General features: G+C 35.9%; 1 protein-coding gene across 1 annotated transcript in view; it reads right to left on the reverse strand.

Annotated features, from left to right (window-relative positions):
* The window catches only part of DSG1 (desmoglein 1), a 33,575-nt gene extending 18,617 nt beyond the window's left edge, over positions 1-14,958 (reverse strand). Inside the window, exons 1-5 of the mRNA XM_032859700.1 lie at positions 14,590-14,958; positions 5,704-5,739; positions 5,308-5,439; positions 3,870-4,025; positions 1,922-2,066 (exon numbers count right to left, since the gene is read on the reverse strand). Of these exons, the coding sequence (XP_032715591.1) occupies positions 1,922-2,066; positions 3,870-4,025; positions 5,308-5,439; positions 5,704-5,739; positions 14,590-14,634 (514 nt within the window). The 5' untranslated portion in view covers positions 14,635-14,958. The remainder of the gene's footprint in view (positions 1-1,921; positions 2,067-3,869; positions 4,026-5,307; positions 5,440-5,703; positions 5,740-14,589) is intronic.
* Between the last annotated feature and the right edge of the window lie 2,462 nt (positions 14,959-17,420).

The raw sequence follows: 17,420 nt of genomic DNA on the forward strand, positions 1-17,420 counted from the left end.
AGTTCATGAGAGAGTTGAACAGTTTAATGAGAGAAACTCATAGAAAGTTCTGATTGGCTAATGTACACTCAATAAATGTACATTATTGTTCTGTTTTGCATGGTCCCAAGTGAAGTGCTAGGTAAACTATTAGGTTGAAAGAGATGCTTGTTTAACTACATATTTTGTCTTATCCCTTATCTTTTCTGGGAATTTTATAAGCCGTTTTGATGAAGGAAATCAAACTGGAAATCTCTACACTGAAAGTGTGTTTCAAGCAAAATTGTCCTGTCTGTAAACACAAATGCAACAGAGTGTCTCCCTTCTGCCTTTTATTTTCTCTCTCAATCTTTGTGTGTGTTTGTGTAATTCATTTCAGCACTCTTTTAAAAATATTTTCAGTAGGCAATTAATTATGGCACATTCAAGAGTAAAATCTAATGCAGCTATTAAAAGGAACAAAGACATTTCATTTCTTAATATGGAAAAATGTTAAAAATATATTTAAATAAAGATTTACATTATGATTTGTATGTAAAATATCTTCCTATTTGTTTCCAAAAGTATGTTTATATAATCATAAAACATATGTAAGTAACTAATGATGGTTCTTGCCTCTTAAGAATTATGCTAGGGAAAACAAAGAATGGATTTCTATTCCATTTTTACTTTCCATATTGTGTAAATTTTTACAACAAACATTTTTAAAATGATATTTTAGATTGGATACTTATTCCAAGTATAGTATAGTGTTTTAATGAATAAAAGTGAGATGGAAGGATTTTTGGAATTTATAAGAAATTTTACCACTCAAAGGTTAAGAGTAACTATGGTAAGTTGAAGTTTTAAATTCAAATGAAAATTATCTCTGCTATTTTAAATATATTTAGGACAATCTTCACTAGTGTGTTAGGCAGTTAATTTTCTCAAGTGACTGAATATTTAGCAGTTGAAATGTTGCCATTTACAGTAATCCATAAGGAGGACATGGTACCTTTAATCACCAATATCTTACAGGTAAATGCTCTGTCTAGTTTCTAGGTTTTCTGGTACCTCTCAACTAACTCCACTTGAGATAGTCAGTTTTCAACAAGCATGGTGAACCAAACAGGATTAAGTTTATAGTACATTACAAATACATAAAATTGGTAATTTGAGTAAAAAACAACCAAGACCTGTATTTATTTCATTATATATAAAAGGGAAGATAATGCTTATTTAGTGTTTACTTACTGTTAACAAAAGCTCTTTAAGATTATGATCACAAAATAGATCACCTGGAAGTGATTTCTACTAGTGACTTTAAAGTAGGCTAAAAAAAAAAAGGGGGGGGTGTGGGGGGCACCTGGGTGTGTCAGTCAGTTGAGGGTCTGGCTCTTGATTTTGGGTCAGGTTAGGACCTCATGGGTCATGGGATCTAGCCACGTGGAGGACTCTATGCTCATTGGGGAGTCTCCTTGAAAATTCTCTCCTTTGACCTCTCCCCCCACTGCCACTCTCACTCTTGTGCTCTTTTTCTTTCTCTCTAAGGTGAATAATTTAAAAAAAGTTCAGTACGAACAGAAGTGGATGAGATTGTCCTTCAGAGCAGCCGGGCTGGGAGGATAAATCTCCTCCCAGTGCCCCTGCCACCACTGTACAAAGTATTTTTGGATTTCTCCTTAGGAATCTAAAAAAGAGCTGGTGTGTGAGTTACATGAGAAAACCTTTCTCATTTCTTTGGAGTTGCTCCTTGGGTATGCCGGATTGGAGCTGCAACCACAGTTGAAGGGAAAGCCATTATGGAGACTTCTCATGCCTTTCTGTTCTGGATGCTTTTCTATATTTAATCTCTTACATTCATGATGAAGTGGTACCTTCTTAGTTTGGCTTCCCTTTGTTTGGCTAAGAGTGATCTGGAAGTCAGTATATTCTTGTTTACTTAATAAGATGGATTACTTACTTGCATTAGAATTTTCTTCTATTTGTCCTACAAAAGTAGACATAGAAAATACTGGAGGGTTGTCATTTATATCCAAAACTCTGACTCTGAGCTCAAGAGGCCTCTCTAAATCTTGACCCAGTGAATTCAGAGCCCGGCAATAGATCTAAGACAGAAGACAAGAATAATCATTTGGTGCAACAGATATTTAAGTTCTTACTTTGTTTGGACACTATGCTAGGCATTGTGGGTAACCAAAAAAAGTAAGACATATTATTTTCTACTATAATGTAGATATAAGCAGCACTTAAAATCAATAAGGGGAGGCAAACACAAATTCAAAATACCATTTGAGAAAAAGCAACATGATAAGTTATTTAAAAGAAGAATAGAAATACTATGACATCATAGGATGATGGATGACTAAGAAAGATCCTGAAAGAGAATTTCAGTAAGTGAAACTAGTATTTGGAAAGATGTTCCAAGTAAAGGGATTTATGTGAGGAAGAAGTAGAGTAGTGAAAATACATTCTTTGAAATTGGGAGTAGGGGCTATTGGCTTTGAGGATAGGGTAAAGGAGAGTCACACGGGGGCTTCAAAGAAAGGTAGTTTTCACAAGCTACGTAGGAGACTATGCGGGTGTTCTTATTGTTGTTATTATTATTTATATATGAGGTGTACATAAGTATAATGTATGCTACTTTACCTGTGTGCTATATTCATATAAAATTTCAAGAAAAGCTACTAGGTTGGCATGCTGACCTCGAGAGTTTGTGGGTAAACATTGTCAGAGATAAGGCAGGAATATAGATTTGGAATAGAAGACGAAGGAATTAGAGTAGCTTAGGCAGTGTAACGGAAAACACAAACACCAATTACTATTTGAACATCTTTGGGGATATGGATGGATGGGGTTTTAATTGAAGAACATACAAGATCAAGGAAGGTTTTCTGTATGTCCTTTTTATTCTAAGTATTAACAAGTGTCGACCGTGATGATAAACAGAAATGGAAGCAGGCAAGGAGCAAGCAGAAAAGAGATGACAAAATTGACCAAATAAGGTTCTTGAAGAAACAGGTAATTATAGAATAATGGATCCCTCTTGGGGGTAAGCTGTGGAAAAAAGCAGAAAATTAATCCTGTTTTTGGATTTAAGGCAGAACATTTCTGAAGGAGGGGAGAGAAAATTGTGGGAGTGTGTGATGGAAGGCCTCAGAATTTCTTTTTTTTTTTTAATTTTTTTATTTTTCAGCGTAACAGTATTCATTATTTTTGCACCACATCCAGTGCTCCATGCAATCCGTGCCCTCTCCAATACCCACCACCTGGATCCCCCAACCTCCCACCCCCCACCCCTTCAAAACCCTCAGATTGTTTTTCAGAGTCCATAGTCTCTCATGGTTCACCTCCCCTTCCAATTTCCCTCAACTCAGAATTTCTAACGAAGCTGGTCATCAAGTCAGCGGCTTAAAGTGGAAAGGAGGTTGAGTGTTTGGAGTTTTGTCACAGCTACTGTCAAGAACGGAAGTATGATTCAGTTAAGGATGAATTAGAGTATTCCCAAAGCACATTCTGAGCTCAGGTGAGCCGCAGCAATGTGGTTTTATAATAAAGTATGTTTACTTGAAGAGGCTCCCTTAGTAGCTCAAAAAATCATCACTTGACATGAGAACCAATATTCTCAGCTGAATTAAAGAAAAAGAATGAAGAGTTAGGTCCTTGCCCTTCCAAACAGATATTCTAGCTTGCCACTAGGGACAGACCAGAGTCTCACACTTTTGCTGAGACGTTTCAGCTGGGCATTTCTCCTAATTTCTTTGTTTCTGTTGGGTCATGAGATGCTCATGAGTTGAGACAACCAAAAATAATATTGGGATTTCTGAAGTCAAATCAAATATGATCTGAGTTTAAGATACTCCAAAAATAATGTAAGCCTGAACATATATAATGATGTGGAGCCCACTTACAATGAAAAACGGGGTGACCTCTCGATCAACTATGGATGTAATATTAATTTCACCAGTTTTTTGATTAATGATGAAGATTCCATAAGGTGGCTGATCAATTCCTACTCCGGAGATGCGGTATGTAACTTGCTGGTTTGCAGCACAGTCCGAATGAATCTGCAGAGAGAGCGCAGGTGAAAGTATTACAGAGAGCAAATAAAAAGTGCTAGGTTTGATGAACAACAACTACTTTTGTCAAGAACTGTCGAATGTGAGTACCTGTTATCTTTTGGGAAATGCTGGAAAGAGTTATTTCTCTAGTTACAACTCTAGCATATTCCATAACTAGCAAGTTAACAAAAGAAATTCAATTTCTATTTCTACCAAATAAGAAAAAAAATCACCTTAATAAATCCAAGACTATGCCGTCATCATTCATTCACTCATTCATTCATTTATTCATTCATTCGATATTTACAATTGATCGTATTATTTTCCTGCTCTAGTGCTAGCACTGGCGTTAGAGTAGGGAACTCTTCGCCTAAACTCTTAAGGAGTTTACCAGTGTTGTCATTATATAATTTTGATCCCTGACCCAAAGATTTTTAAAAAATGTAAAGTTTTAGAAGAAAATTTTAAGTAGATTTATGTAGGTGACTGACTACAGAGTCCTCTGACTCTGCGTTGAAGCCCTTAATTCTGAAAATGGGGAGGATGTATTATCAGAAAAGTAAGGAAATTGCCCCAAATAAGTGATTTATAGAAGTTGGGATTCTTTCTTCAAAATGAAATATATAGGGACTCTAAGCAAATCTAACTCAGGAGTCTCTGTGTATCTGTCTGAATGTGTGTATATATTTGTATATGTAATCTGTGTGTGGGGATGTATTTGTGTGTTATATGTGTGTGTGTATGTGTTTGTACAAAGAAAGACAAAGGGAAATGGATGTTAAAGAGAGTAGGAAACAGGGTACATTGTGAATTCTTGTTTTAAAAAAACAATTTTGGATCACTGAAAAAAAAATTAAATTTAAAAAATTAAATTTAAAATTAAATTAAAAAAAATTAAATAAAAAATAAAAGCCAAAAGTAAGAATTCAATTCTAACGGATCAAGGCATAAAGAATACAGATTAAAATAGTCCCTCTGAGTGAGCTGGCTGTTAAATTCATTATTTAAATCACTATATTTTTCTACCTAGAATTTGGGCTAATTATGATCATGTGTAGTTATTTTACCAATGAGTTGCATCAGTGTTTAACTGTTTACCCCAGTGCCCAAGTTTCTTAATCTATCCTTTCAATAGCTTCAGTTTTCATAATATGAGTGACTATACTTCTGTTTTGTATCAGAACTTCCCAGTGAGTTGTATATATAAAATATTTAAGAGACAGTTTCTTTTGATATTTAATGCCATCCATTCTTATTTTTGATTTTATGCTTTGGTGTTGATACTTACTTTGGCAATTGGGTTCCTTTTTGAATTGTCTTCACCTTCACGACAGGCTGCAGCGAACTTGATCCATTCACGTTTTTGCCTCCTGATTGAATGCCACTTGACAGTGCCATTTTTGGTGTTGTAATCTCTTACCTTGAATGGGCATGATAAAGTAGTGTTATCTATTAACTTTTATTCATAATTCACATGTCACTGAAGGTTTTGGAGGGGAGGATAATTGTAATATCGGGAAAGAGAAGATGTTTAATTGGGAAAATTGGTGATTTGATAATTAATTTTAGCATAACATTATTTTTTTTACTTATAAGGATAAATTTTCTTTGGAAAATGTGTTGTTATCCCCAAACCATTTTTCCTCATTTTTAATTTGGAAAAGATAGATATGCTGTGTATTACCTGGATTCGAAATTCACTGTTAACTTCCACCACCACCTATAAAAAACAAAATGATCACAACAGTTAATTTTATTAAGTGCTTTATAATTCACGTTATCCAATCATTTAAAAAAATCAAATAAATCTTGTGAGTCATTAGAATTATTTTATCAGTCCAGATAGCAGATGGACGTGGCTTCTCTCTTAAGTCTAATGATGATGCTGTGGATTCCTTTCCTTTTGTCTTTACTTTTCAGTTATGCCCTTCTTTTTAATTACTTTTATTTTTTAACTTCTTTTTCATTTTTCACCTATGAAGATACTTGTTATGATATGAACTAGGACACTTTACCTAGGGGGAGTGAGGATAGAAAATTTAGGCTTTCTTAGTAAATCTTGTGCCTATGGAGCTAGAGATACTTTGCTACTATTCAGTGATATTCAACATTAAGTTATGATACTTAAACTTTTGACTCTAGTTTCAGGATCTGACTAGCCATAGATGGAAACAGGAAAAATGGTGTATCTGAAAAGTTTCAGAATATTTGCTCCTTCATATTCTAATTTTAAATGGAAGATTTTCTAGTATTTTTGAAAATCTTAAGATGATAGATTTACTTTGAAATATGAGAATAGGGGCACTTGGGTGGTTCCATCATTAAACATCTGCCTTCGGCTCAGGTAACAATCCCACAGTCCTGGGATCAAGCCCCACGTGGGGCTTCCTGCTCTGTGGGGGAGCTGCTTCTCCCTCTCCCACTCCCCCTGCTTGTACCCTCCCCCATCAAATAAATAAAATGTTAAAAAAAAGAAATATGAGAATGAAAGTTCTAAAATAAAAGCAAGTAATTTCCTCTGTAAAAATGAGTTCTTGCTTCATGTTTTATGCTAGCCATATATATATATATATATATATATATATATATATATATATATATGCATCCTTCTATAGTTCCATAGCAAGGAGAAGACATTGTAGGCATGTAGGGACAAATTAGCGAGCAGGTAAGCAACTTCTATTAGTTTCTTCTAACAATTTCTCTGCTCAACAAATGAGCTACTCAAGCAGAGCTTTGCCTTGTTTCAACTTGGCCTCAATCCTTACATATGATTTGTAGTGGAAGATCAGGATAATTCAAATAACTTTTCTCTAAAACACAAAAGCATTTCTAAAAAGACAGATATCTATATATTAAGGTTAATATGTCAGTATACTTAAGACAGAGTAAAAGACCGATCTAAAAAATTAGGTCTAGATGTGAAGGTTAATTTGCACTTACTAAGTTTTAACTTACATTTAGAGTCATTAAAGATGATGTAAATCCTTAGTTTCTATTTCTCCCTAAATTTTCAACTTCTTTTTGAATTTTTTTCATAATTCCAGCTTATGAAATTATCACAATTAGACTGCATCTGTATCACTGATAAAAGAAATTATATCTTGTATTTTAAGAATACTAGTAACAGTAGTTTCAAAATATAGTGAGTTACTTTTTGTAGTTTCAATCTCACCATTAAATTAAAAATAAAATTTTGGTTTTCAAGTACATATTTTTCAAAAATTGTTATAATTGATAATTCAGGAAAATATGAATTTTTTGATTAATAAGAGTAGCATAAAGATTTTTTATAGGAATTATATACTCATGATATCTACTTAATGTTGATTATTATCACTGTTAATATTCACTGAATAATGACTAATTACTAGACAAAGTGTTTAGAGAAATCCATGCATTCAGTCTTCACAAATCATGTGGTCAATACTATAATTTCATTATTTACATTTTACAGATGAGGATATTGAGTTTGGAATACTAATTTATGGCTAAATATTACCCAATAAAATTTAGCCTAAATTTGGGTTTGTGGTATGGGTTTTACAATAAAATGCAAGATAGCCTATTCCAACTAAATTACTAAATAAAATATACTACAGAGAATTGACATTACACCTTTGATAACTCAAAACATTCTGCTTTTAATCTCATCTCATATTAGCCTTACAATTAGGAATTTCATATATAACAACAACAACAACAACAATATTAGTGATTTTAGGGAGAAAAGAAGTAGATGGTGCACATGGTTTGGATGAGTCACTGAAAATGTTGTTGAGTCCCTCTTGGGTGCAGAATCAAGATGATGTTTCTTCGTGCTGCCTGTGAACTCATGAGCAGTTTATCCTCTCTCTCATTTGTGGGTGTGGAATGGGAATCTGGGGATACCTTCTTTGTCTATTTGGAAGCCATTTCTTCATAGCTACAGAGTTGTGTAGGCATCTCTTATCTGTCTTGCACTTCCTTTCCACACTGAAGTGTCAGAGCATACTGTTTGTTTTGGAGAACTATGCCAGATGACTAATAAACCTTCCAACTTTATGAAGCCGGGTCATTCTTTTTCCCATGAGAGGCAATTTAGGCAGAAGACCAAGTCAGTTTCACCATAGTGTCAGGCTCCGATTGAATTAGTAATTTAAAAACTGCTAAGTCTGCTTAAAAATATGTTGTGTTGACATAGCTTTATAGTCATTTGCTTAGAGTCTAGAATAAACAGTCACTCTTGGACTTTCAAAGGCAAAATAATGAGATAGAATGGGTATTTGGTAGAGTCAGAAAGCTTTCAATGTACTTCCTAAGTTCTCAAGTCTTAGTTTTCTCATTTGTAAAATGACAGGGGTAAACCAAATTATATACAGTTACCTTTCCAATTCTAATACCAAATCCCTGTGTGCAGTAGGAAAGTATCAAAGTTACTTGATCATGGAAAAGGCATGATAAAATTGTGGGTCTAAAAGATCACTCTCACCACAGGTGGTGGAAAGAGGCAGAATCATAGGCCAGGAGTAGTGGAGTGTTCCACATCAAAACAGACCAGAGAAGAAGAAGAGAAGCAGTGGCAGGGGTAACAGACCAGGAAGATCAAGGGAGGGATTGTACACAATTGAAACTGATGGGACCTGAGAACAAGTAGGACATGGGAGTCAAGAGAAGGAAGGGTCTTAAGTGATGGCAATTTCAAACTAAGAGATGAGGAGCAAGGCAGAAGCAGAATTTAGCAGGTTAGAAAACAATGACTTTGAGATGCTACAGAAATGGTGAGGTGAAGGTGCTTAGCAATTTGAAATATGTCTCAACACGATGAACAATAGTTCAGTCCTCATACACATACTCGAAGGATACCTCACGTAGAACAGTTTAAATCATGGGAGAATTTGAAGACCCTAAAGTAGGGAATACAACAAAGAAACAGCCATGTGGCTGAGCATGAAACTAGGACAATAGCTACATGAATAGATTAGGGAACAATGACAGAAACAAGCAATAAAGAAAAAGAGAAAAGAAGTGGCCAAAGAAATGGGAAGACAAGATAATGCAATATCACAGATGTCAAAGGAAGGGAGAACTAAAAGAGGCATGAGATGTGAACAAGTGTCAGATGACATAAAATACTTGAGTAGAGTGAATCTCAAGGTTTCCTGTGACCTCCAGAATCCTTTCAGTTCCATGGAACAAGTCCTTCCTGACCAAAAGGGATTGGGGAACAAAATGGTGGGGAAAAGACATAAAGATGGCCACCTTTCCAGGAAAATTGATTGTAAAAGGAAACAAAGATGGAATGATAGAATGAGATCTGGCATCCAAGAAATATTGTGGGAGAGGGAGACATGGCTTTTTGAAGTGAAGAAAGAAGGAAGTAGGAGATTTTGTTTGGAAAAAGAGGTTCAAAAAGAAAGTACTTGGTGGAAGTATGATAGAGCAGGAAGGAATAGGTAGAAAGAAAGACTCTGAAGACAGAGGGTAAGGAAGAGAGGAAGGATGGAGATTTAAATCAATAGACTATGAGAGGTAGTTGAAGGACATCGTCCAATTGATCTAGACTCTGTAGAGTAAGGATAAGGTTATTTTCTATCAATCAGGAAAGTAGTTTGGATTCTTAGATGAGTTGGAAATATGTACTGTGGAGGCTTGTGATGGAGATTCACTTACAAATGAATACAGGCATTATTAGGCTGAGTATCTCATCTCTCTTGCCTACTGGGTGTGTCCCTCTGTGCCTCTGTTTCTTTGGCAGTTTATAAGACTAAAGTCCTTTGTAATTTAAAAATTCTTAGAAAGGAGTGGATATAATCCCCTTGAAGTGCATCCTCAGTGAGTCCTTCCTTCATTTCTATTTGAAGAGTCAATCCACATAAAGACTTAAAAAGCCACAAGACACAAAATTGTATGCTATTTTCAATGATTCTCTAATTCTACTCATTTTTAGGCTTTTTTTTCCCTTTGATACTGAAGTTTACATCTCTTTGCAAATAATAAAATGGTCTTTAAAGTAATAAATAATTTCAATGAGAAAAACCTCTTGTATATGGAATTGGGAAGTGGTTTTCCATAGCCACTTGCTGGTTGTTAAGCATCAAAAGCTGACGTATCTGAAAACTGTATTTTACATCACGAGAAAGAACTTGAGACACAGTCGAAATATAAGAATTCGCTTCTTTTCAAAAACTTCCTCTTTTGTCTTTGTATTATGATCAGTTTAGAGTTGACAATACCTCGTTAGGTTGATTTTTCTTTCTTGCTCATTGGCTTATTTATTTATTTGACAAAAATATGTACTGAATGTATATTATGTGGAATCAAGGCTGGATTAAAGGGCTTAACCCCTAAAAAATACTGTGGTAAACCTTAGATGGAATGTAAAGTAAATGTAATAAAACACCATAAAAATAAGTGTTAAGGAAATTCAACCTGATTATTTCTATGTTAAATACCTTGATGGTTTTTTTGGAACGTGTAGGGGAAGAGAAATATAAACTATCTCCAAATTGCCTTCTGATGCCCCTACTTTGTGTAATTAAACATCTATTGAGCAATCTTGCCCTGGTGCAAGGCACTACGAAGAATACAAAAGTGAATCAGACACAGAATCTGCCCTCAAATAACTTACAGTCAAGTAGTTTTATGAGCAACCAGCAGCCATTAATTTGTGGAGATGTGGTTTTTCATTAGACAAGTGTAAAAGGCTGCACCCTATTCTCCTAGACCCATAGAGAATATAGATCATCAGCCAATGGCATTTAAACTACTTCGACCTGCCTAAGTCTTTAAAGGAATTTGCGTGGCAAGCATAACCAGCAAGAGTGGCGTGTCCCAGCACTCTGTAGGGTGTTCCCTCGTTGACAGAAGCATAATAAGTAACTGCAATGCCGAGCATGCTTTCTGCTTATTTGTTAGGTAATACCTGTTAGGACATGGGGATACTCGGCACCAGTGTCCTTGAAGAAGGTATAGTGGAGAGTTACCTGAAATTAAGTGCTCTGGGTATAGATAGGAGTGTTTTCTTTTCTACATCCATAATCCTTGTCAAATAGGTGAATCTTGTTCTTTGGGAAACAGCATTTCTCAGTGGTTTAGGTTTTTCTATTACCTAAGTCAGGCATTGCAAAATCTTTTCCTCTAATTCAAACCAGTTAAATGATGGTAAATTTCTAGTCCCTGTTTTCACAAAGGTGCAAGAAGATGTTGATCTTAAATCTTCAGTAATAATAAAGCTTTTAAGAACACATGGAAATGGAAATAATTTTCCTTAAATACAAATTGTTAATTTTGCTGGAACAGGTGAACAGAAACATTTCCATTTTCCATGAAATAGTTCAGTGATGTACTATTACCTATAATATATATCACAATAATATATGTACAAGAAAGCATAGAGAATCCTCTCCTTTGCTTGTCTTCTGTTTGGTCTGTACTAGTTTTTAGTCCTTCTCTTGCTTTAAGCATCAATGAACACAATTATGGGAATTTAAGAGGTCTGGTTCAAGTAAGTTGATGAACTATGTAATGAAGTATGTATTTTTTTTCCTGTGTATTTTAGCCTGAATCCCGAGAAATACTTTGAAAACTCCTACTTCTATCCTAAATTATTTCAGCTAAGTCAGATTGTGGATCTGGTTTATCAGGTGGCTAGAGGTTTTCTTTTGAAAGGAAATATTAACCGTGAGAGGAGCAGAAGCTAAGTTGGTGTGATAAACTCTACAAACTGAATTATTCTTGGAAATCAGTAAAGACAGGTTTGCTTGTTCTTTGAGGATAAGCTGCAGAAGTTAGCCTTTATAGAAAAAGATACCTTGAGTCTGTATTGATTTGCGTTGACTAATTGAATCTCTCAAAGTTGCAAGTAATTTTCAGATATCATTAGAACTATAACAATTCTACCACTTCTGTTTGCTTTCCTACAGTGGCCTGGCCAGATATTATCTCATTGTCATAACCATTCACAGAGATTTCTTGTGTAGGGTACCTGGGTGACATTGTTCTCTGGTCTAGAATACATTCCCAATCCCTCCTCCCCAATACACGAAATTTCATGGAGAGAAAAAGAAAGAAAAATAAATGAGGAGTCAGTAACATTTCTTTGGCTTACAGTGTTATAACAGGTATAAGCTCTTGTCTCTCTAGGAGGCTTGTCTAAATCATGGAATAGTCCTGTGACCATCTTGCTTGTTTTAAGAGCGGATTCTCCATCTTTATTCTCCCTCATCTAACTCACTGCTCTGAACATGACCTGAACCTCTCAGGTACATTAAGGAGACTCCACAACGTACATGTGAATAGTTGGCTGCTCAGCTCTCAAATGGATTTGCATTAAAGATATTACCAGTTTAAATGTCTTAAAGGTCTTTTAATTGTCCAAGTATGCTCCCTAAGGTAGATTTTCACTTACTGTGGACTCTGAGCAGAGAAGAAGAAAGACTTTTCATAGATTTTTTTTTTTTTTTTTTTTTTTTGTCAAAGCAAACATTCCTAGTGAGGCTAGCAGAAAGCTAAGTGGAAGAGCTTGCTATAGTGGTAGTTAATTTTCAGGGAAAAAAAATATTTTTTTTAAGATTTTATTTATTTATTTGACAGCGATAGAGAGAGGGTGACCATGAGTGAGAGAGAGAGAAACAGACTCTTCATTGACCAGAGAGCCCGTTGCAGGACTCGATCCTAAGACCCTGAGATGGACCCAAGCCAAGGGCAGATGCTTAACCAACTGAGCCACCCAGGCACCCCAGAAAAAAATATATTTTAAAACAAAAATAGATTGTATAACCCCAAAGGACATTTATCCAAATCATCTGGTAAAATCTGTACTAAAAATAAATGATGATTTTTCAGACCTTAGAAAGTAAAATATTTTATAAAGAAAGTTATAATAATATGAAAAAGAAACATTTTAATTCATTACAGAGTAAGTTCTTTGAGAAATAATTTTCACCAGACAAGTGAGGAACTTGTAATTGATTCCAAAGTAAAATATGGCAACAAATAAAGGATCCACAAACAAAAAACCAAAACTATCCAAACTTAGACAATAAAGTATAAAAACCAGAAACCTCTCTATAAAGAAGAAAGGTCATTGAGAATACATGATTTTGATAAAACTATATATTTTATGAAGAATGACTAAACAGTGACTATTTAAAGAAATTTCATAGTATGTAATGAATTAGAAATAATCATAAAATAAATAAGTTATCTTATACTTTTAATTAAAGCACATAAGTACCTCAATAAACTGTAATCAACCGAAGCTATAATAGGCTTTAATCAGATTTATATGAAATTAAAAATGAAAGTATTTGATTACCTTGCAATATACAGATGTTCCTATATTTAAATAACGTAGTGTATAGTGCTTGTTAATCCCTACCACATCCCAAATTATAATATTAACTGGTCCTAAAGATCCATTAAAAAGTCCCTGATATAGGGCTGGTCTTTGAAGGCAGCTTGGAACTAAAGCTACCAGCTTATTGATGTTTATTTGTAACAAATCCACTGGTAAAACATCTTTGACTTAATAAACTGAATTCAAACTAACCAGCATACATTGACTCAAAGGTCAAACTTGTTAATTATAGAAACCCAACAATCCAGTTCAAAAATTAAGCAAGTAAAAACAAATACGAACCACAGCCCTAAATCCTGCCAAATTGGAGGGTGATTTACCCAACTTGCCTCTTGAGATTACATTAACCTTACTGTGAGAAAGACTATGATTTTAAAATTTCCAACCTCTGTGAAACTTGATGCAGCACCTTAGTGTTATCTTACTTATTTCTAAAAAGAGAAAATTAATAATGTGTAAGGCAGACAGTGATAAAGCATCGCATTACATTTGTCTAAACATCAAATATACAATTTTTCTATCACAGTCATTACTGACTTTCCAGTAGTAAGAACCGGTATCATAATAATTATACTTACCCCTTAATTATAGCTATTCCTTCACTTATTATATCATTTATAAATCTTCCATACTGCCATGTTTTTTGAGATTAAAAAAAATGTTGTTTTAAATACAATCATAGTTTAGCTGTGTGGGCTTTTGATATTAGTGGTATGGATCCCAACCACACATGGAACCGATGAGATTGTTTGGCTCGTGGGGCCAGTTGCACGTTGCTATGGTTTAAATGTATATGTATCCTATTTTTGTGTTTTAAAATTATAGTGAATCTGCCAGCAAAGATCCCCAAAGAATGGAAAAATGTTTAGGGTAAAGATCAGGACCACCCGTGATACTAGTTTAAGAGCCCATCTGCAAAAAAGAATTTGAACGACCAAATGTTAGTGAGTGGTGATAAGACTTTCCCAAATTCGGTGTTTTCCCAGCATGACTTAGCACTGACTTCAGTGTCAGAGATGTGATATGATGAGTTAACTCTGATGCATTAATATGCTCGAGTCTTCAATTAAAGAGAGAAACCCTATTTAAAAATCTAGTTCATAAAATCACCTTGTCATTAACATAAACTTTTAATGGGTTTAGGTTAGAAATAACACTAACACTTTCTAAAAAGTTCCCCCTTATTCACAATGACCATGATTAGGAGGGTTTTGAACAGAATACACTTACCAGAAAAATGAACAGCACCGTGGCTCTGATAGAGTGCCAGTCCATTGCAGCTGGGTTCCTTACATCCAAGACCGAGGGAGTTTTGTTTGTTCTTCTCTGTTCTTTTTCTTTCCCCCACTCAGCCGGTGTCTGATTAAAATAATTTCTCAGTAGATGTTCCTACATGCAGGCTTTGAGGTGTTTCTGCCTTCTCTGGGAGAAGAACTGAAGCTACGTATAACCAGTCTAGATCCCCACCCTAAAAACTTGGGCTGGTCTCCCTGAAATGCTTGACAAGATCATCATTGCTCCCAGGTAAAAGCTCAGGGACACACCCTTCTTCCAGCTGAAAGGCAGCTGTCTGTGGGGTTGGAAGATTCAGTCCTTTAATGAAGGTGTTCAGTTGTCAGGCGTTTAAAATGATCCGATGTATGGAGAGTTGTACAGTTGAGAGGGGCTTTGCCACCTGTGCTCTATTTACAAGTTGTTACGCTTCTTCTCTCTTAAAAAAGCAAATATAGTCTGGATGCTGATAATATTCAAAGAGGATTATCTGGTTCATACTCATAGCCAGACACTCAGGTCAAAATCAAAAATCATAAACTTTCCACTTCAGTGGATGTTACAAAATATTCAGTCGTTTTCTAAGCTGTTACCAAAGAAACAGAAAATCTCGCTGATGTTAAGAGTGAGGATTTTTTTTTTAAAGTATTCATTCAAACAAGCAGAACTATGCTACTTACAATGATAAGGTCCCCTGTATACGTCACAGTTCCTTTAAGTCAACAGCCTGAGTCCAGGGAAGCCTCTGTTTTTTCTCTGAGTATCTTCTCTCCCCAGTTATTTTTCTCTCTTTAAGATTCTGCCCTTTTCAAATGTAGCAAAACAAAATGTAAGGTATCTCTAAGCCAGATTAAAAGTAAAAAATCAGAGCCACCAATTAAAATCTTGTCGATCATTTTACGAATGAAGATCAGCGTCTGAAGTGCTAATGGGAACACAGAAAGCTGCTCTGCAGGTGTGGTGGGTGAAAAGTCAATGACGAGTCCCAAGCACAGAGCCAAGAATCTGGATAGTCAGCCAATTAGAACATGGGCAATGCACTGGGGAAATGGCTGCCCACACACAAGCAAATGGGAGACTGAGCGCAGCCCTGAGATTTATGAAAAGAGTGACTCTCACAAGGCAGCATTTGAAAGTGTTTGTGGGTTATCCTGTCTTCACCCGGCTACATTGAGTGTAAATATTATGAGTGGTGGGAAGTCTTGAAACGGAATGAGAGAGCCATCTGGTAAGATGTGGATTGTGGTCAGAAAGATGCTAATCACATCCCAGAAAGGGAAGATGTCTCTGAGAGTCAGGGGCTCTATGAAATGCCGTCATCTCACGACAGGTGTGTGGCAAAGAGAGTTACTCAGCAGTAGTTTGAAATTTCATTCCCTTCCTCATGGAGCTTAGAGAGAAGGAGCTACGATGCCCATATGTAGTTTCAGTGAATAAGAATGCTTATGATAAGAATTGGTTGATATGAATTAATGGCATAAAAGGAGGTGCTTAGGTCAAATTCCTCTTAGTAGAGTAAGATAGAATATGAAATATCTACCTATGATGTAGTCTGAGTAATTTATTAGTGTAGGATTGTATGACTGTGAATGACTGAGGCCTCGCTGAGCACTAGAGAGGAAAGACTCTACTCCTGCAGCTTTCCAGTGGCAAGTGAATGTTTTATCCACCTTGAGTTCTCATCATGGTGCTAGCTTGTGCACAGGCCCTCTTCATCCATTGAATGGTCCTTCCCCAATCCCAACCCTGGCTCCACCCCTAACTCAACGCCCTGCTTCAAAAGTCCCAACCACCTCAAGCATTTGTCAGGCAACCATCTCTCCAGCAGCTCTCTGGAGAGGAGGTGTGGCAGAACCTTAATATAGGAAAGCAGTGGCTATCTTAACTGTCACATGAGGACTAGTGATAGTGAGCACAAGTGGGAAAGGGAGTGTACGAGTCATCATTCCTTCTCCTTCCCTGCTTTCCCTGCCTTTTTTTTCTTTCCTACTATCTTAATCTCCTTAGAGCAGAGTTTTCCAATAGAAGTTCCTGAAACGTGGAAATGTTCTCTGTCTGTGCTATCCGGTATGGTGGCCACTAATCACCTATGGCTATGGAGCATTTGACATGTGGCTTAATATGACTGAGGAGCAGAATTTTTAGTTTCATTTAATTTTAGTTTAAGTTTAAACAACCACGCGTGGCCAGTGGTTAGCATATCGCGCAGTGCAGAGAAGTGAGAGCAGCATTGCTCATTATCTTCTATCTTGTTTTAAGCCTTCACTCCTTTTGTTCTTATACACTCGGCTCCCTTTAATTACACCTACTCTATTCCTTTTATCACCTGTATTCCTCTGTCTTTCAGAGTTTCCAGTCAATACCTTTTGATTCCTTTCCTTTATGTGCTCTTGTTACATGAGTTGGCCATCTCCTTCTCCCTGACTCCTTCCTGATCCTATTTCCTAATGCCGGTGAGTTAAGATGCTTTAAAACACAGGCAACACAAACCCCTCTCATTTGCCTATTGATGCAGTATTTTATCAATTATTTTCTCATTTATTTTCTCAATTTTCTCAGTTGTTTCTTCCAGCCATCTTACCTGTAATTTCGTATCACGTTGTCAGAGGACTGTGAGGCACGGTTGGCTTCTGGTCTCCCTAGACACTGTTTCTATCTCAACATTGGTTGGTGTTTGGATCTCCGCGTACATACCAACAGTTCTCATTTCATAGACATTTTATGAAATTTGGCATGATTTTTCTGTTTGGAATTTCCCTGATAAGCAAAAGATTTTCTCACGGGATCAA

Source organism: Lontra canadensis, unplaced genomic scaffold (genome assembly GCF_010015895.1).
Source record: "Lontra canadensis isolate GAN:19392208 unplaced genomic scaffold, GSC_riverotter_1.0 scaffold17, whole genome shotgun sequence".
Taxonomy (NCBI): Eukaryota; Metazoa; Chordata; class Mammalia; order Carnivora; family Mustelidae; genus Lontra; species Lontra canadensis.